Genomic DNA, 21475 nt, shown 5'->3' with positions numbered 1-21475 from the left:
GAAAGGTTTCATTCAGCATTTGAAATACTTCTACTAGCTTTACGGAGAAACAGTAAGTCTATTGTTAATAGTTTTGGCTTGCTTCTAAGGCTTCCAGCAGCTACTATAGTCCTTGTAAATCTGAAGATATGTGCATTTGATTTTCTCTCCAGAACAGCCAACCAACATAACACTGTTATCAACAGTGATTTATAGCTCTTAGCCAACAGTTATTCTAGACAGTGACCACAGTTAAGATATTGGTAACAGAAAATTTCATTCCAAGTATTATTTCACAAGAATTCCTGTTAATAGTGGGAGGCAAATTATACATTATTAAAACCCAATGTATTGTATCCAAGGTCCTAACAAAGCACAGCAGCAATCTCTACCTCAAAGTCAGGTCTTTCCTGGCTCAATCTCTGACCACCTATAAAAACCTGCAAATGTTAAGACCAACAAAATAGAGTATAATACAAACAGTAACAAGGATACTTCAATGTATGTAAGTGTTTCACATTTTACAAAACTAGGCCTATTTCTGCAAATAAGTAAAATGAGGTTCAGAGTCACACAATTAGTACATAAGGGCATCAGGGTCTGAACCTGTGTTGGTTTCCTGACAAAGCTTAGCCTCCTTTAGGAAAATCACATTATTTTAAAGATGTAGTTAAAATAATTTATGCAGAAGAGAGTTCAAAGTATGTTAACTTACACCAAGAACCCTAAAAAAATTATGTTTTAAAATTATTGTACTTCATTAGTCTAATACATTATCATTTGAAAGATATACTATTTTTATGCATCATTGTTGCATAAGAATCTTACTAGCCTTCCCTGTCCCTAGGACGGAGGTTCTAAATCCTAGGAATTTCCTGGGTAATGGGAGTGTCTTAGTTATTCGTGAGCCCCCTGGATAGCCCGAGTTTAAGCTAAGAGATGAGCTGACTCAGGATGGGGGCTGGTCACCAGGAAGAGTAGCTACCAGAAGAGAGGGCTGGGGCATGGAGTCAGCCCAACCTTGGGGAGGAGAGGGCTGGAGATCCGAGTTCAAGCACGTAGTCACTGATTCAATCAATCCAGCCTGCTCAATACTACCTCAATGAAGACTCTGTACCAAAGTTCTGTAGAGCTTCCTGGTCTGTGCACAACTAACATGCCAGGAGGGTGACAGATCCTCCCAGACCTCATCCTCTGTGTGTCTGCATCTGGCTGGTCCAGATACATACCCTTTATATTAACGTATCGCTTTCTTGAGTTCTGTGAGACATTCTAGTGAATTAGTGAACCCTGAAGGGGTCATGGGAACCCCCAGATTTTTATCCAGTTGGTCAGAAGTGCAGCCAGGTTCTGAAGTCAAGGCAGTAAAGGTCTTCTTGAAGACAATGTCCTTTAACTTTTCAAGTTTGTGTGAACTCCAGGTAGTTAGTATCAGAACTGTACTGCAGGAAACCAGACAGCCTTGCAAAAAACACTGCCCATTAGACTATGACCTACCTACAACTGTAAGATATAAACTGATTTCAGAAGTAGTAAAATGTAAAAACAAAACAAAAAGTTTTAATAAAAACAAATTTTTAATGTATAACACATTCTTTTAAAGTAGTACATAAGTATGAAGCATAAAACAAAAATAATCTTTTTCTTTCCTCAGTGGTAATCAGCTCAGGATGCATCAGAAACTGAACTTTCCATTCCACTTTTATAATATCAAGAAATGGTAAGTAAAAATTCAGTGACTTGTTAAGAGGTTACCCAGCTAGTCAGTGACAGGAAAGGAATTAGAACTCAGGATTCCAAATCCCAAGGGCATTATTGTCTGTTATACACATCTATTGCTTCTTAGCTTATCTTAAAAGATAGTTTATCAAAGATAGTTACACAGAAATCTTAGTCATTTTGATGACTAAAAATAAAAGTAAATATATGACCATGAGCCAAAGGGCACTCCATTTTGTTACAAGTGATCTTGTTACAACTTTTCAGATAGAAGGCAATGATTACACTAAGCTTCACTAGTGAGTCATTTATGACTCAAACAGTTTAATAAAACAGACAGGCTAAATATTATCACGTAAAGAGAACTGGACTGGGAGACAGGACATTTGTGTTCCAACTACAGCTCTAGCACCAGGCAGCTTTGGACCTGACCTCTCCAAGCCTCTGTTTAACATCTATAAGATGAAGGAAAAACGGATTCAGCGATTCCCATGGGGAAGTTACTGGCCTTGTGGGCAGAGCAATTCTTTGCTGTACAAGACTGTCCCACACTTTGAGGACATTAAGGCTCTCTGGCCTTTGTTCTGTAAATGCTGTTAACTCTCCCCCGTTGATGTGATAACCAAAAAGCCATGCCCAACACATGTTTCCAGATGGAAAGGGCAGGGGGTGGTGGGGCTGTTAGGTTGGGTTCTTATCCCTGGTAGATATCTCTCTCAAGTTCCCTCAAGTACTAGAATTCTATAAGTTAGTTAGCCCTCGGTTATACTCAAGAGATAAGTCCATGATTAAAAAAGAGTAAGGAAAGAAGGAAGTCATGGATGATTTAGGAATAACATGGGGTAACTTTAGTCCCCGTAATCCCATTTTTAGGACCTAATCCAGGGAAATCAACAATGTATAGATTTATGGACAAAGCTTTAGCCAACACACATCGTCCAAACCTTGAATGACCTGCAACAACTCAAATAGGTAGCACTTCCTGAGCACTTGCTAGGTCCAGGCATCATTTTAAGTACTTTATGTCCTTGCTACTCAAAGTAGCAAGCACGTTACTTAGGAGCTTAATAGAAATACAGAACCACAGGCCCCATCCCAGACCTACTGAAACAGATTCTGTATTTTAACAAGATCACCAGGTAGGCATTAGAGTTTAAGAAGCTCTACTTTACAAGCATTAATTCATTTAAGCTTCATAACATGTATAATTAATTTAGTCATCATGACAACCTTATAATGTAAGTATTATTATCCTCCATTTTACAGATTATAAACTGAGGACAAAACATTAGGTAAGTTGCATAGTAATGGTCAGAGCCAGAAGCTGAACCCACACACTCTCAATCCAGAACCCAAGCTCTAAACCATTACTGCACATTATTTCTCAAGTTTCTGAAATAAAGTATATGTACAAAATGGAAGATTCTGTAGCTATTAAAACTGGTATCTAAGGAATTTTTAATGACACAAGGAAATTAATTGAAATAGGCAATAAATAAAACTGAATATATGGTGTGGGTCCAAATATGCAATTTTTTAAAATTACATACAAACACTCATTTCAAAAAAGATCTGGAAAAAAATGTTACTATGGCAGGGATGGGGGAACATAGTATATGGAATCTGGTGTCAATGCCAGAGTTCAAATTCCAGCTCTACACTTACTAGCTGAGTGATCCTAGGTGATATGATTAACCTTTTTAAGCCTCATTTTCCTCATCTATAAAATGGGGAAAATATTTACCTCATAAGACTGTTACCAGGATTAAATGAGATGATCTCCAAAAAGCATAAATATTGAAAATAATTATTTCTCTTTATACTTCTTCATTTTTCCAAAATTTCTATAATGAACACATATTGCACTTCACTAAGCAGCAAAAAAAATTACTAATAAAGATAATGCCTTGTGGGGAGGGAATAGCTCAGTGGTAGAGTGCATGCCTAGCAAGCACAAGGTCCTGGATTCAATCCCCAGTACTTCCATTAAAAAAAAAATCTAATTACCTCCTCCTCACCCCCCAACAAGTATATAGTGCTGTATGTCAATTATATCTCAATAAAACTGGAAGAAGAAAAATAATTATTTAAAAAAATTTTTAATTAAAAAAAGAAAGAAAAAGATAATGCCTTAGACTGTTAACTATCTTATGAAGGGCTCTTACAAAGTACCTATTCCTCTGATTAGATAAATGTAAGATTTAACTCAAACAATTAACAGTTGAGTAAGAGATTTTAAAAGACCTTTAAATAAGTATGATTAAATAGTGAAACCGAGTAAGGAGCGCTGTGCCAATTTCCCTCCAGAGGGCCTTTACTCAGAAGGAAGTCCACCATCTACCACGAATGATTTCAGCATTCCAACTTCTTGGCAGTAAGTGCCTAGCCTTGAACAGGTTACCAGACCTCTCACAAAGCCTCAGTTTTCCTCATCTGAAAGCAATGAATGATCCTACCTCTCGTAGAGTTACTGTAAGGATTCAATAAGAAAGTGTGCATTAAGCAGTAAGCCCCCGAACTAGCAAAGAAAGCACTTAATGTTAGCTAAAATTTGCCATCATCATCACCATCATTCTTTGGCTGGCTGAGACTTCTTGAGCAATTCCAGCAATGAAAATAGATTCATACCTTCAAATTACAGTTCAATAGTGTTTTCCTTATTTTGCAATCAATTATTTTCAAAGAGCTACTTCATTACAAAATGATCAACGCCACGAGGCTAAAAAGAGACAAACTCTCCATTTTAAGTACAGTTTAGATTCACAAAAGTAAATTATATCACATTTGGATTCTTAACTAACTATACAACTAGTAGCAGCAAGGCAATTCAAGTGGGATTTTCTCCACTATTCTAATAGATTTGGATACAAATACACATTAGTATACAAACGAGTAAGTCAGGTTTAAATACTTGAACTCCATCAATCACTACCAGCTGTAATGTAGGTCAAGGCTTTCCACCTGATAAAATTAGATCCGAATCAGTGTTAAGATTTAGAAAAGCCTAAGGATCACCCAGTCTGATCCTTTCATTTTACAAATGGATTTAGGAAATGTAGTTAACTGGTGAACAAGGAAAACATTCAAGTGCTAATCTACTTTTTCAGGAATTAGTCCAAATCTTAAAAGGAACACATAATAAATCTCAGGTTAGACTTTTTAAATGGTATCAATTTTTAGCTCGGCTAAAGGTGTTACTATTATTATCACATTTTTAGGTGTAAGTGGGAGCTCCCCTTCTCACTTTCAACAGTATTGAGTCCACAGTTTTAAATTTTGTTTCAAGACATTTATTTTTAACAGGGAAGGGGGAGGAAAGAAAGTCAATGGTCAGGTACTTAAGGAGCTCTTATTTGATGTCTAACTCAAAGAACAGATAGTAACTTTTTTAAAAAAGCTGAATCAGAGTTCATATGCACAGTATAAGACGACTATGAGAGTACTTTTCCTCTTCACGTTTATATAAAAAATTTTAAAGAAAACACAAATGACTTAAACCTATGAAAGTAAGCTAAACCTCACTAAGATAAATGAAAATTAAAACAAAATAACAAAACTATCAGATCTGCAAAAATCTATGTCATCAGTTTTGAAAAAAGATTTGTGTTTGGAATGCTAAATATATGATTCTTTAAAAACTGTTGACAATCATTTCTATTCACAGTCAAGTATGCACTCATACATGAGTATGTGTGTATACACGTAAGATTTAACACTAACGTGTTCTGGAGAAAGTAAGGGGGGAAACAGGTATACTTTGATATTACTCATCAAAGTATAACTTCTATGAAGAGGCATTTGATAATATCTATCAAAATTATAAATGCACATATCCTTTGAGCCAGCAGTTCCACTTCTAGTTTACCCTACAGATGACTTCCACATAGGAGAAATATCACAGGTACAAGGATATTCATCACAGCAGTGCTTGTAGTAAAAAAAACTGGTAACAATCTGCATGTCCATTAATAGGAGACTGGCTAAAATTATGGTACACTCACAAAATTGAATACCACGTGGCCATCAAATAAATGAAAACTATATAAATATTAATATGGAAAGATCTCTCAGAGACATTAAGTCGACAATGTGTTGCACACAGCACCATTAGTTTTAAAATTTATATGTAAATAAAGATATGTAATCATGCAAAAGCATATGTACTTCTCATTCTATTTCCTTTTACACATTTCTATTTCATCCTATTTACACGTATTATCTTTCAAAAGAAAAAAAACTTTGAAAATATTTAAACTTAGACATCCAACTTATGGTGTAACCCAAAAGAAGTAACTATCAAATTTCCCTGATAGTTTTTAAACTCAAGAATCCTAACATCTGCATTCCAAGGACAAATTTTTTTTCCAAGCCTAGTGACTCAGTAGTCATCATCAGTTGCAGTACGAACAACAGCCCGAAGTCTACTTCCAACAGAAACACATGTGACATACACTGCAGTAGAACGAGAGTGGCAAAACTCAGATCTCACCTGACCAGATCTCCATGAAGCTGTAAATAGAGACTTTCCCTTCCCTCTCCAGCACATATTTCTGATGCTGGTGTCTCCACTGTGCAAAGGACAAGATGTAAGTCGGAGGTGGTGGAGGAGGTGGTGGTTGTATTGGCAGTGGTCGTGTCTGCTCCGTAGAGGTAAACACAGCCTCTCTTCACATCTTCTCTCAGCCAGTCTCGCTCTCGAGAACCAAACCTACTTCTCCTATTCAAACAGTTTCTGCTCCCATTGCGTTTCATATTTCTCTAAAGGATGCCAAGAGAAAGAAATTGTTAGCTTAAAAGTCTAACTGAACTGGACATGTTCAGTCCTCGCCTTACCTTTCTCCTCTGTATCCAACAATACTCCGACCCAACTGCCTCCTCCCACAGCGCCCTCCACATCTGCCACACCCATTCTTCAACCAGAAAACAATTTTCTTTATCGCTAGCTGCTCATGTTTCTGTCCATCAACTTCTGACCATTTTTTCCTTATATTTTCAGAAAAGTGTCAAGAATAACAACCATGTACCTACTGCCCAACTTTCACAAATTTTAATAATCTCCCATCTTTAGTTCAGATCATTGTTCTAAAGAACATCTATATATATTCTTACATATATAGCTAAAGCCACTTGGAATCTAAAACAATCCCATTTCCTTCCCCTTCTCCCCAGAAATACACATTGTACTATATTCAGTATTTATCATTCCATGTTTTTTGGCTTGTCATGTATGTATATATCTATAAACTATATAGTATTGTTTTATATGATTTAAAACTTTATCTAAAACCTAATATACGTCACTGTAATTTTCAAATTTAATTCAACACAGGTTTAGAGATATATCTATGATAATACACCCAGCTCATTCTTTTCGGGGGGGTGGGAATTAGGTTGGTTGGTTGGTTAGTTGATTGATAATAGAGGTACTGGGGATTGAACCTAGGACCTTGTGGCAGCTCATTCTTTTGTATAACATTCTATTATATGAATACACCAAAACTTATCCATTCTCCTGCTGATGGCATTTAGTTTGTCTCTAATTTTTCACTGTTGGAAATAATGCTGCAATAAACTTTTCTGTATGTCTCCATATTCAAACTAAAAGTTTCTCTAGGGTCCTGACCCTCTGCTTCATATCCCAAGTAAGCAAGTGCAGAATCAACACAATACTGCATAAATATTCTTTCCAGTCCCATGTTTCAAAAAAATTACTAGTTGCATTTGATTAACTTAGGTACGCCAGACATATTGTGAAGTTACCTTACCTTAACTCAAAAACAACTGCTACAGCAATATAACAAGTTTCTAAAGATCAGCATTTATCTGCTCAATTTTTTTTAACCTCTATTTTTATAGCAGGCCATTTCTCTTCCCTTTAATAAAAAATGAACTTCCACAAACAGTTACACTGACACACCTCTCCAGAGCCACTCCCCACTGCATTTCACAGTTTCAGTCATATCCAACTCCACAAACACACCAGTTATTCCACAGGTCTGTGACTTGTTTGATATGCTCATCTCCATCTTGTCCATCTGAACAGTTATTCTTCAGAACTCTCCTCAGACGCTCCCCTCTCTATGGAGCCTTCCATGTCTCCTATCCTCCCTTTCTCCTCCTGTCTAGAACGATTTAATAACTCTACTCTCCTCAGCAGAACTTCTTCATTTTGAAGTGAAGATACTTCCATCACTGTGTACAACACAATGAGTTTTTGATTATTTATTTGATATTTCTTCTTCTCTTCCATAGCAATAACCTAGTATAGTACCTTAACACCTGGGTGGCACAGAGATGCATGCAAAACTTAGCTGAAGTCACAGAAATGTATTCCCAGTTTGTACTGTAGCCTAAGTAGCTCCGGCAAGATGTTGAACAAACTTGGGGGAAAAAAATGTCCATTTTTATAGGCAACCGTACAATCTTTTCTTTGTATCAGCTGCAAAGTAAATAAAATACTTTTGCTACTGTTCTCATAGGAAACAGAAATATCTAAAGCAAATATTGTATTTGTAATTATTGAGATTAAATATTTGAGGATAACTGTAGCACCTAAAATTCAGTCTCTAAAGATAGTAAAGAAAGGGGATAGAAAAGTTAGAAGGCATTCCCATGTGGAGAGAAAGAAAAAGAAGAAACAAGAATGGCTTCATTGTTTAAGTTTAGGATTAACAAAGCTAAATCGATCATTTTACAGATCTCAGGGATTTAAGTATAGCTATTCAAAACCATGAGGATTATTACTGATTCTAACTTTAGATAAGTAGGATCAACTCCTGCTACAAGTGGGAACTAGGTCTCTCCCTTCTCATCAAGAGCATTTTCTCAAAGCTGAATATCTCAGAATTAACAAAGGGCTTTCCAGCACTTACTCTATAAACACAGGGACTATCATATTTGCACCACTAAATAACCTTAACTACTGCATAGTTAACCACTGATTTTAAATATTCTTTATTTTTTAATCTGTGGGAAAAATTAATGGATCCATCTGAAAATAGTATTCTATATGCTACAGTAACATTTCTACAAAGAAGCTCTGCCTTCTGCACCCAGTGGACAGCAACTGTGCTTGCTCACTGCTAATAGAAAAGGGCCAAGCAGACACTAGTCCACAAAACCACCAGAAAGTTTCTTTAAAAAAACTTTTTAATTAAGGTCAAAGAATATTCCACTAATCTTTTCAATCTTAGGAACATTAAGACAGACCCCAGGAAGTATTATGTTAGTTCAACCATGACTTTTCCTCTGTGAGGATTTTTAACAGTCATTTTTTAAAGTAAAGATCTAGTTCCCTTAAGACTATAAAATCCTTAAGAACTTTACATTGTTGAAACGTATGTGCTGTTGGTCACAGAATGTCTTGCAGCTTTTAGAATCATTACTCCACTGGAATTGCTAGATTGAGAACACTTTTTATTTCCTCCCTTATTCTTATATAAAAACAGTTGACAAACTTACCTGAAACAGAACACAACTATAATCACCCTCACATCAAACAAGTGTATAAAGAGCACATTTAAGATTTAAAGATATTTCTCGAAAGCAGAATAAGCCATGAATTAAGTACTCACTTCAGTGTTACACTTTTAATTCTCTAAAAAATGAAGATAATATTGAGGGCTCTGATCAGTTCAAAGGTGATAAACTATTAAATGCCCACATACAATTAACTCTAAGATATGCCTGGTAGAACAGGGTCTGGTAGAAGTAACTCCCCACACTCAGTGAGTTCTACTAGACCATGAAATATGAAGTAAGGTACACGTTCCTGCATTCAAAACTTTAAAACATGGGCTCATCTCTAGCAATATACATGTTAAGAAATATTTTGGAAGGAGTGGATAAGTTAAGGACAGGAAGACCATTTCAATTCATTAAAATCTTTGAGGTATCAACTGATTTTTAAAAACCATATACACATTATTTTGATAAAAAATCAGAACCTATCATTGAACAAATGGATCTCATGGCATTCACTGACTAGATTAGTTTTAACATCAATTCTTCTGCAGACTGAGTAAAAAAAATAATCTCCAAATTGTAGCAACCATCTGGAAAATTTCTGCTTCAAAGATACTCCCAGTAATCTTAAGAGTATTAAAAGTCTCATACTTACACTACAACTAAAATTATAAAGGGGTACACTCTAAATAGTAATTTGCTAAATAAACCTGGGGGCAAATTTTGAATCAAATTTTCCAATACTTCATACGGATGGACCTAGGCCTAATCTAAGTTGCACTGGCTTAGTTATATTACCCTCTTTATGAAAATCTATATTCTTTGACAATAATAAGGTTCATGATTTGGTATTAAGTATAAAAGAGATACTAAAAATGATAAACCTTTTTCAAAGGGTTTTCAGAGAAGAACATGAAGGAGATTATGACTTTCTTCCCAATTCAGAAAGTCTTCTACTTAGATATTCCTTTCCAGTTTCACCTGACACAAAATTCAACCACTTAGTTATTGAAGGGAATTTGTGTACGTAGAACACACTACACTTATTCTTCATAGCCGATCCCATTTATTTACAAGTATGCAAGGGCCCTAGACACTGTCACCCTCCCCATACCACCAGCTCAGTACTAGACTCAAGATAATGGTCTCCAGATTAGAACCCCAGGGATCTAGTGGTAGACTGGACCACTTCCTGGAAGTGTAGTAAGGCCAGACCCTTCAATAAAGATCCACATTTCCCAATTCCTTCCCTCCTACAATTTAACTCGCTCCCCCCCTACACACAAAAAAAGTTGTAAAAATAGCCAAGGTTGTTTACCTTCTAGGCCAGAGGGCACTACCTATCTCTCAGACCAGCCCTTTCCTGATAAGCCAGACCAGTAGAACTTTTTTAAGTTCACTCACAATTTACATTTTTGTGATCTTATATAAGTAAGTATCTAAAAGCCTTTGAATAATTATACTTAAAATTTGATTAAGTATTTTACAATAAATATGTACAAGGTTTACGCAGAAGTGGAGGTAAACTATGAAAAGTTATTTAAGTCGCTGCATTGAAATTGGGAGGTAGCAGAAAAAATGTTTTATATCGTACAGAGTTCTATTTTACGTTGCTTCGTGGATTCACCAGGTGCTTCAAATCTATTGTTTTTCTCCGTGCTACCATCTTTGTGATGTCCTACGAATAACCTTAATAACAAGTATACAATGCCACACTCAATCCCAAAGAATGACTATTACTTAATGTACTTTTTAACATCACGTATTTTCATTGTTTTGCCAAGTATTTTTGAAACATGTCAAATATAAATTTTCTTTGCTCTCTTCCTTTTCTCTGGCAAGTTTTAAATCCTGCTGATTCCTATTCTAGCACTCTAGAAGGAATTCCACCTCCAGAAGGACACCTAGTTTACTTATTTGACCTACAGAAAAATTTCTCTCCAACTATTTCAAAGGCTAGAAGAAAACTCCATCCAGTGAGTCTCCCCCAATCCCTCCTTTTAGCCACCTTCCCTGTCCCCTCCCCACCCTACTTACATTCCTTGTGCATTTTAACTTCTTGTCATCACCTTCAAGACTCCACTCCCCGCCCTGCCTGCATCTGCCTTCATTTCCTCCTACTCCCCCCAATTCCTGCCAAAAAGCCCCACTAGCTGCCTGTTGCATAACTGCTCCCCCATTACCGTCTCCCTGGATTGTCAGCCCCGCTCCCGCCAGCAGGAATGCCCCTTTTTGTCCAACCCCTCCTCCCTTCTGCAACACGCCCCGCGATTCCCCGAGATTAAGCTCCTCCGGGGATTCTCTCTCCGGGCGGGGCAGTTCGAGCTTGCAGGCCGGCTCTTCGGGGCGGGGGACCGGGTCTTAACTTCGGTGGTAAGCCCCGAGAGCAGAGTCGGCCAGCTCCAGCCGGCGCAGCCCCGAGCACACTGCAGCGCCCGGCCAATCATCGCCGCCATCCTCCCGCAGGGGTGATGTCTTCAGGTGTCCGGGGACAGAGCCCTGCGTACTTCCAGCTCCGCTCTCAGGTCAGGAGCCGCCGGGCCCGGGGCCCCGAGCGCGGCGGGGGAAGGCCGAGGCGGGCTTCCAGGTCCCGAAGGAACCGGGTGGGCGGCGGCGACCGGGTGGACGCCGGCCCCAAGGCGTGGGCCTGTGAGGCGGGTGGCGCGCGGCCAGGGATGGGCAGCGGTGTGGACAGAGGCGGCTGCGGCCGCGGCCGCGGCCTCGGCGGGCGCCAGGCGAAGAGGCCTCCGCGGGTGCCGCGGCCCCTCCAGCCGGTTTTCGGGGCGACCGAGCCGTGAAGCTGACTGACCGACGCGAGGCAGGGGTCGCCGGCTGCCTCAGCCACCGCGCGGGGCAGGGGCGGCCTCCCCCTGCTTTCGCTCCCTCCCCATCCCGTACACCCGCCCGCCTCACCTTCAGGACCCTAATCCCGCCCGGCCGGCAGCTCGCGGGCACTTCGGGCGGCTCCGGGGGCTCCAGCGGGCCCGCGGGCCCCGGCTCCACCTCCCCCATCGGCGGCTGGCAGAGGCTGCACAGGGACGCCCAGCCGGCGCGACGCCGAGCGGAGCCTCGGCTGCGCGCGCGAGCAACCCGCGGCCCCGCCCCCCGAGGCCCATCGGCCCCGCCCCGGGCCCCGCCCCGCCCGCAGCCCCGCGGTCCCTGCGTAGCTGTGGGCCCGGTGCATCACCAGCGCTGCGAGCCGCCTACCGGCGGTCTGGCGTCCACGGACCCCGCGGGCGGAGCCGGAGGCGACCGCAGGGCTGGGCCTCCGCCGTCGGCCGCCCTTGGTTTGGAGGACTGAGGCGCAGGGAGGGTTATTTCCTGCTATCCCAGCCTCCGAAGTATGGGCTGGGTTAGGGGCAAGGGGGGCATCTGCACCTGTTAGTAGTGACTGGAGGACGCTGTCCTCCTCAGAGGGTGGCTCTTGTAACTTACCTCTCCCAGACGTTTCCTCTCTACTTCAAAACTGGCCTGTCACCCTCACTTCCAAAGCCACTGAACGAATTGTTGAGAATACTCAGCGTAGCCAGGTCCTTTCTCTTCCTTATTAGAGATGCTCACGACCTTCTTCAGCAAATTCGACCCCACCTCGTGTACAAAAAGTCAACTCGCCTCCAAACCACATATTAATTCCCTTTCTCCTCATGTTGTAGAATTATCAGAACTCTGTTCTCTGCTTCAAGCAGTAATGTGGTTTGTGAGCTATTTTATTATCTATAAGGCTAGTTAAGAAAATCTTTAAAGTTAATTATTTTCTTTGAGTTCCTGCAGTGATAATTTTGTGGCCGACCAATTGACCAAATTTGGAGTCAGACAGCCTGATACCAAATTTCAGCTCTACCTCTTATTAGATCTATACCGTTGTGCAAGTTACTTGATCTAAGTAAGCCTTTGGTTCTTAGCTGTGAAATAGAAATTAGTATCTAAGAGTTACTATGGTGATGTTGCGAATACATACAAAGTGCTTACTTAACACATAGTAGTGATTCATAGTAGACATTATAACTCTGAATTTCCAAATTTAAGATACGCTCAATTCTTCAGAGTCCTCTTCTTGTTAATTCTGCTCTAAATTTTCCGAGGAAACCTTCTAGACCTCTGGATTTTTAGGTCTACCCCTCTTACACAGGTGTTGAATCTTCAAGCAACTGGTAAAGAATTAAGTAGAAAAAAACCAAGAATTTCTTGCTCTTTGAATAATTGGTATAAATGGTATCACCTATTATCCATTGCTTCAGCTTGCCTAGTCCAGACCGACTATACGTTAAGACTATTTTAACTATAGGTTTAGTGTAAGAGTTTGAGATCTAACAGTGCAGTCTGTGCCTCTCTCTACTATATATATCCATTTATAGATACTTTAAATTCCAAGACAAAGTTTGACTCTTACAAAGACTCTGTGTACAAATTATTTCTTCTCTGAAAGTTTGGTCACTGCTTTCTCCCTTCACATGACTTACTTTGTATATACCAAAATTCCAATCTCTAGTAATCTTCATTTCTTTGCCTGATTTTAATGAATTAAAAAATGCTTTGTCTATGTGAGTGGTGTAAGGTGAAAAAAGCTTTTAGGTTGTCTACCTCCTGGACTTTCCTTATATCCTGAAATTACTTTCAAGAAATCTACTCAAAGTACTTGGATTCCCATTTCATTGCTTCCTGGGTAACTTCTTCCAGCAAGAACACTGGTATGTAAGGGATAGGCACCGATATGGAGACAGACGTGGACTAGACCAAGGGCAGACAGGCAGTGGAAAGAATGAAAATACAGTTCAGAATTAAGTGTTCCTAAAAGCCTGTTCCTTGAGGTTTTACATATTACCTGTTCCAGATCTCATGAGCAAAAGCTCTTTATTAATTTATCCCCTGAAGGGGAAGAATCTTGTCCCAGGACCATTATTTGAGTTCATGCTGGGGATTAGCAGAGGTAGTGGATGGGTTTGTTTTTTTGTTTTTAAGTTAATGGTAAAGTGACCTAAAGTATCAATTCAGAATATAAGCATATGCTAAAACTTATATATTTACTACTTGTTCAACAAGAGGACTTGTCCTCTTTTAAAAGGAGAAAAGCTACAAGCCCATGTGTTACAGTGGGTAATTTATGATGCAGCCTCTCTCTTTAGGTCTCCATGGTTTAAGATCCAATTCAGTAAGTGGTGACAACCAGTTGATTCTCAGTTTTCAAATCATGTACTGCCATTAACATTTTATACTGTTTCAAAGGTCACATATTCATGTTTTCCCCCAGTTCAAGGCAGTGTGCATTATGGATGCCCAAGGGTTATGTAACCACAATTTCTGGAAATGGTAAACAGCTGAGACTAACCCTAAAAATAAATTCCTCTGGGATTTTTTGTGCAAAAATCCATCTGCCCTCACCGCAGGTTCATCATTACAAAAATCACTGTTTGGATCAAGACAAGAGACAGAGAAGTCATTTGACTCACTACTCTCTGTATTCTTCCTACAAAGCAGCTGTATATACCTCTCCTTCTCTACCTGGAAGGGGTGGGGGAGGGACACACACACACACACACACACTTTATCCCAGGGGCTTTTCCTAATCCTCACTACAAAATAGAAGGAAGGTCTGGAGAAGCAGAGTTCCTGTCTATCAGCTTTTGGTAGAGGAGCCATAAGAGTTTACTATGTTGACTTATTTACAGCTAGTTGCCAGTCCTTCAATGATCACCAAGTCACCTTTAGGCCTAAATCCTTTATTGCTACCATAGACTGAGCAGATTGATATTCCTTTTTTTAGTTCCAAATAAACAGGCTGTATTTACCTGGCTTCCAGGTTTGAAGGAATTTTTTTCCTTGAAAACTTTTATAGTTTTTGAATGAGGAAAATTGAACTAGGGAAGGAAATAGGATGGAAAACACTTAAAAGTGGTAAAAATTAATTTGGTCCTTCTGGATAGAAGTTCAAATTTGATCACTATTCATTGTATTGTTAAGCAAATGTCTGGAGTCTATTACTGGCTAAGCTTTTCTATGGTAGCCTTTATATTTTCATCTCATTACATGTAGATGAAGGTGTCAACTAAATTTAATATTAGAAACAAAGATGAATTTTAACTAAGCTGCATATGAGGAAAGATTATAGAAATGTTACTTATCAGATAGCAACAAAAGGGCACTTCTGCATAAACCAGGTAATTGCCAAGGCCTACACCCCTCTCCTTCTCAATTAGGGGACTATCACACTCCCGCTTCTCAATCAAGGGATTGTCAGGGATCATATGAGTAAAAGAACACATAAAGCTTCCAACTTCCAACCACGCTCACTTCTATGGAAGAGTTCATATAAAATAGATCGTAAAATAGAATTTATTTTGGCTGGTCAAGCCTCCCTCTTCCCAGTCACAAATGAACTTCAACAATTCACAAGTAGAAGCTTGTAATAAAGGCCCATGACCACCCCTAATATAAACTTCATCTTGACATGATTTCTTTGCCTTGTTTGAAAATTCACCCACGTGGAGAAGATCAGCATGGAAGCAATCACTAGGTAAAATTTCCAATTGCACTTTTCATTGTCTGTAACTGCAAGTTTTTAAAAAATGTGTTCAAATTCCTCTCCTAGTGAGATTTCTGTGTAAAAGGATTATTAACAGGTCAGGAAGTTTAGCTCAAAGCTCTGGAATAAGAATTCATCCAAGGCTTCTCTAATCCACTTGTAGGAAGTGAAGAAGCAAAATTTAAATCATTAAGTATTGACTTTTTATTATTAGTCACTTCATAATTTGTTTCAACCAAAAGACAATACACACAGCAGAATTCTAATGCATCCCATGTAAATGTTTACATCCATTTTATTCTTCACTCGCCTCTAAGACTTATCATTTAATTTTAAATTTTTTTTACATCTCAAAAATATGTCTGCAATAATTAGAACTTCATTAGCTGTCCCACTTGGAAACAGCCTTTTAATATTTTTACAGTAAAGATGTGATGGGGCTTAATGAAAATGTAACTTACAACATCATGAAAGAAAAGGGACTGTACAGGGACATGGGGAGTTCACAAAGGAAAGAGTTCAGAAGCTCCTTCCCATGAGGCCCCCAAATAGAAAACAAAAACTAAACACACAAAGCACAACAGCAGGTTCCAAAAACAAAAACAAAAAAACAAAAACAAAAAAAACCCTCCAATGCTCCATGTTGAAGCCAGAATCAGCCTTGTGGAAGTTCATGAAGCAACTGTGCAAAAGCTCCTTCAGCCTTTTCTTCTAAGTGTTCCAGGTCCTGAAAACCTGTAGATGGGACCCACTCACTGCTATTGCTTGAAAAAGTTAATTCACTTCCAGTTCTACAAGCAGCCCCACCCTCCTGAGCCACAGCTGGTCAACAAGTGTTCTAAACTTAAGGACTTTCTGAGCAATTCTCTTCAGTGATCCTTCCCATTCCCAAACACTTGAGTACACAGACATGTACCACCTCTGTCTACCAAGCACTAAAGTTCATAAATATCCACTTTTTGCCCTATAGCTCTCTGTTTAGGACAATGTGGATAAAGTACATTCACTAGGAAAAAATATACACATTCAAACTTTCCTTCCCCTAGTTCCCAAGGCCCAAATATTTCCCAATGCAGAAGATAAGATAATGAAGTTGAACTTCAACAACAGTCATCCCCAACTTCCAACTTCTTCTAGAACATGAAAATGGAAAGCATGTTATATAGTAGATGGAAATACTCAAACCTGTTAGTGCTGGACAGTTTTCTTATATGAATGTGACAAACAAGGGGTGCGGACCACAGCTTCAACTCAATGAGAGGGAAGAATCCCCTCCCAAATGTTATACTGAGGAATGTTTCTTTAAGTGAAAAAGACCTTAAAATAAACAGATGATCACTATACACAGCATGAAACATTCCACGACTGCCCAAATCACCTCAAGGTAACAGCACCGGAGCATTGTGGGGGAAGCTTCTTGGGAAGAGCACACTTCCTACAATTTTTTGAGATTACTTAGATGAATTGTCCCTTAGGATTACTGTGGGGGTGGGGAGGGAGTATAGGATACAAACTACTGGAAGGGGGGAAAAAATGAGGTAAAAGTGCACGTGAAATTGTCCAAGTAAGTGTGCGTAGGCTCACTGCTTATCACCCTGGAGTTATTAAAACAGCCATGGAAATCATCCTTTCCTCACAATGGCTCTTAAGTTGTAAATCTATCCAAATTTGCTCTCCCCTGAATGGTTATAACTAGGGAAAGAAATTAGTGAAATGTGCAAGTATTCATAGAAATTAAGAGAATTCTCCTTTGGCAGCAAGGCCAAGTGAGAGAGAACGAATTGTGATCCTAGAAACTAAGGCACGCTGAAGCTTTCAAAGAGCCAATCACTGGAAACAGTCTTCACAACCATCAGTAAGTATCGTAGGCAGTTATCTGGCCGCTAGTCCTTGAACATGGTGCTCAGGTTCTCTCTCTGGAATCATTTCATATTCTACACAGCACCCTTTGTGTTAAGGCCATGATTTTTACTCTGTCTAGACAAAGCTGTGGATGATCACATAACTACCTCAAAACACCTTCACCCAAGGAGACGCTTTGTTCCTAGAGTAGACCCTTGCCAGCCCCATTAGCTAGCACTGTCTTATAGCATGGTCTTCAGAATTCTGACATTCAACTCAGTTCAACAAGAAACTTGAGCTGGTTAACTATAAATGTAAGGGAGAAAATAAGCCTCAGCCACAAAGAGGAATGTTAGACAAATTCTATTCAAGAAATCCACCAATATTATGTTAACTCTATCATGTTTCACAGCATTAAGTATCCATCCAATGAAATCAGTCTGCAAAGAAATCTTAAAGGCTATTTTTCATTGCACAGGCGGAGCAGTTGTCTGAAACATACACTAGTCCACACTGTCTTTACTGAACACTATGCACAAGATAATATCCTGTTCCTGATTTAGTCAACCATTTACCTGGTAGAGTAAGTTTTAGCAAATCTTGTTCTTACACACCAAAATAAGACCAGAAAGATTCCCCTTTGGAGCCTTTACTTCAACTCCAGGTTGTAAAACATTAGGAATAGTCTAGCATCTGATACAGAGCTAGATTTGACAAGACACTGAAGATTTTAAGTCAAGGCTTGGTGAAATAGAGGGGGGAAAAATAGATATCTGAACCCGGGTTTAAGACCAAAGCCAAAGTAGTCCTTATACTGTACTCAATACAGTAATGATTACAAACATTTTAAGCAAGGTGGGCCTGACTTTTCCTTTCTTTAATGTATCAGACAGGCACCTGTGCACCTGAAAGTACACAGTACATTCAACATGTGCCACAGGAGAGTCACCTTACCATCCTTCCAGCAACTTAGCGTTAAGGTTTGATAATGGTGGGGTCCTTTCTAAAAGTACTGGGCTCTCACTAGTTTAAGAAGCTCCAGACCTCAAATCTTTATGCAGATATTCATGAGACTGGCTTCTTTCAAGACACCAATTTCTCAGACTCAAGAAAGGATATTCCTACCTTATGGTGTCCATAAGACTTCCTCTGACATGGGGGCAAGGAAGCTACAAGGCTTCATTCCAACACCATAAAGTACAATATAGGAAAGATTTCTTTAACCGTGTGGTCTTTATTTCAGTGCCAGTGTTACAGATACAACACAAATGATCCAGTTAGAAGAAGGAATTCAAACGGAATGCCAAGGTCCAAGCCAGGCTCAGGAAATAAAAAGGGAGGTTTGAAGTAATGGAGAAGATGACTCCAATATGCTCTAGAGTGAGTCTGATACTCTTCCTATAGGCAAAGATGCTTTCGTCAAGGAGTTTGTACTCTAAAAGTGGCAAACTCCTCTTTCCACCCATTTATCACAGTTCATCAGGCAAGTTATGGGTTTACGAGAAACTTTTAAAATCTGTTGTGGGAATAGGGGCATTAATAACTATTAATATATCTTTTAGAAGTTGTCCACTTTGCACTTTAAGGGGAATCAATTTTGAAAATCACAGAGTATTCATGACTACAGCTAAAGAATGGAGAGAAAGGGGAGCTGGAAGAGCCTTGGAAGTTTCTATTACAAATAGAGCACCATATCCTTCATGCCAAATCTCAACAAAAGCTCTTTTTAACTGCATCTGTCCAGTGTTTACAAATAACCTCTCAAGGTCTGACCAGTTCTTGGTAACAAACATACATACACGTGTGTGTCTGTGTGTATACAGCAATGCACAGAAAAGGCTACCAGGAGCCTTATGCCTCTTTCAAACATTGGGGGAACCAGTAGAAAAAGGCAGGGCTCCCTCATGTCCACCGTTACATTTCCATTCTGAAGCCAGATGTAAAAAGCGCCTGAAGATGGTAACCCAGCTAGTGAGGAATAAATACCCCACCTTGCCCAGTCCACAGAGAAACACAGTAGAAAGAAGGGGCAACTCTTTGCTGCAGAGACAGAGTGAGTGTTTTCTTGTCATGGATTCCAGTCCTCTCCTCCAGACCAGCTGCTTATTTCTTCAGGGGCCCAGGGAATGTCGATTCTGGATGTAAATGTGGGAGGGGTGGAGAAGTGCGAAAAAAGGAGACGAGGAAGAAGAGTGCAAAGTAGCCTCCAGAAGCAGCCGGCCTCAACAGCGGAGGAGAGGAGATTAGTCTTTAACAATGCTTCAAGGTCGGCAATAACTTTAGGAAAATCCTCCTCAACAGTTCTCTTCAGCTCCTCATGCCCACGGTACAGTTGGGGGGGACTTGCCAGCGATCACAACCTCCTTCCCAGAGTTCCTTTGATTGAGTGGGATAAGAATGAGAATGGTGCTGGACCCTCACTGCCAGGACTGAGGGGGAAAGTTGTTCACCTCTGCTAGATCTTGCATTGCTGAGCCCTTGTGATTATATGTAAGCTTGATCCGCATTCGCAGCTGTTGCTGTGAAGAGAATAAAAAATTCCACACTGAAATAAAACCTCTAGAATCTGTACAGTTCACAAGACTTTTAATCTTAGAGAAAACAAACCATTTTAAAGCAAAACTGTCTCTTAAAAATGACACACAGGCAAACAACAACAACAAAAACCACCTAGTACTCAAGCTATCAGCCAGCATCATGCAGTCAAGTAGAGAAAATGCATCTTCAGAACACACTGTTGGCTTCAATCCTCCCACCCCATTAATAGGACATAACCACCCCAGAGCATTTTCATAGTAATATTTGCTGAGTGCTTTTCACAAAGATTCAACCCTTGTATCCAATTTCCTAGAAAAATGAGGTAAATATACTCATCTTACACTCTATATTCAGAGATACTGGTTGCTTTGTCTGTAAAACCTATAGTAAATGTGAGCATTAACTTGTTTGGTTCCCAAGGCATTAAAAAAAAGTTAACCTATGATAACAGCAGTAGTTTTAAGAGAACTTGATTTTAAGTACTTTTTACTTTATGTGGCAGATTTCAAATATTAACGCACTAAAAAAATTTTTACTCTATGTATCAGGCTGTCAAAGGAATTTGTACCTGTGCTATAGGTAGATATCCAAAATACAGTGACTAGCAGAGGAGAAGCAAAGTGTTCTAAGAGGAGGAAATCATACTGGTATTTATGAGACACTACTAAAAATCTTTCAAGGTGAAGAAATTCTCTGAACCATTTTCAAAAACTGCTGAAAACTAGTCAATTGATTACTATCAAGTGGACTCAATTTACTTCTTTGAGAAGATATAATAAAAATATAGCTTAATTTCAGTCGCTAAAAGCTATTATGTCTCCACTTTTGGTATGGACTTCATTAAAAATGTCTCCACTTTAGCTACGGACTTAATAATTCAGGGGTAAATGTGGATATTTGGTTCAACAAATGCTCTTAATCCCAGACTTTAACTTGTGTTAAAGATTAAAATATATACGCTTTCTCCCTCCCACTCCAGAAAAAACTAGACCTTTAGCCCTCTAAATAGAGAAGTCTTTAAAGCTGTATTTTAATAAGATGGCACTAAACCATTTAGTGTGTCTGGGCTCCATTTATTATCTACAAAAGAACAAGGAGTTAGACCAGACATTTTAATAGATTTCTGCTACAAGTCAGGAAAACCTACAGAAACAAAACAAATTTTATTTCAGGAACTATGCTTATACCTTTCTCAGATAATGTCTTTAAATGTGCTACTCACCTTCTGTGGGTTCAGAACTTTAATGACTTGTGTGATGGTCCCCGTATTAAATGCTGGGACAATGCTGCTGCTTGGAGACAGAAGCTGCAGCTGAAATGTCTAGTGGGAACAAAGGGTATTCTTCAGAAAAAGTAATACACTTAATGCTATGTCAGAGATGTCAATAAAAAAGTCAGATACCCAGAGGATTA

General features: G+C 39.4%; 2 protein-coding genes across 5 annotated transcripts in view; both read right to left on the bottom strand.

The window, feature by feature from the left end:
* The window catches only part of PHLPP2 (PH domain and leucine rich repeat protein phosphatase 2), a 63288-nt gene extending 50957 nt beyond the window's left edge, over window positions 1-12331 (bottom strand). Inside the window, exons 1-2 of the mRNA XM_032486674.1 lie at window positions 12076-12331; window positions 6188-6456 (exon numbers count right to left, since the gene is read on the bottom strand). Coding sequence (XP_032342565.1) covers window positions 6188-6456; window positions 12076-12174 — 368 coding nt within the window. The 5' untranslated portion in view covers window positions 12175-12331. The remainder of the gene's footprint in view (window positions 1-6187; window positions 6457-12075) is intronic.
* Window positions 12332-15478: 3147 nt separating this feature from the next.
* The window catches only part of AP1G1 (adaptor related protein complex 1 subunit gamma 1), an 81686-nt gene continuing 75689 nt past the window's right edge, over window positions 15479-21475 (bottom strand). For 3 of the 4 annotated variants that reach the window (XM_032486664.1, XM_006183698.3, XM_006183699.3), the window contains 2 exons: window positions 21285-21383; window positions 15479-20043 (listed from right to left, as the gene is read on the bottom strand). In XM_032486664.1, the coding sequence (XP_032342555.1) occupies window positions 19942-20043; window positions 21285-21383 (201 nt within the window). In that variant the 3' untranslated portion in view covers window positions 15479-19941. The remainder of the gene's footprint in view (window positions 20044-21284; window positions 21384-21475) is intronic. The other variant, XM_032486665.1, reaches the window with a different exon arrangement.

The sequence above is a fragment of the Camelus ferus genome, chromosome 9 (assembly GCF_009834535.1).
Source record: "Camelus ferus isolate YT-003-E chromosome 9, BCGSAC_Cfer_1.0, whole genome shotgun sequence".
Classification (NCBI taxonomy): Eukaryota; Metazoa; Chordata; class Mammalia; order Artiodactyla; family Camelidae; genus Camelus; species Camelus ferus.
This window is presented reverse-complemented; position numbering and strand designations above follow the sequence as displayed.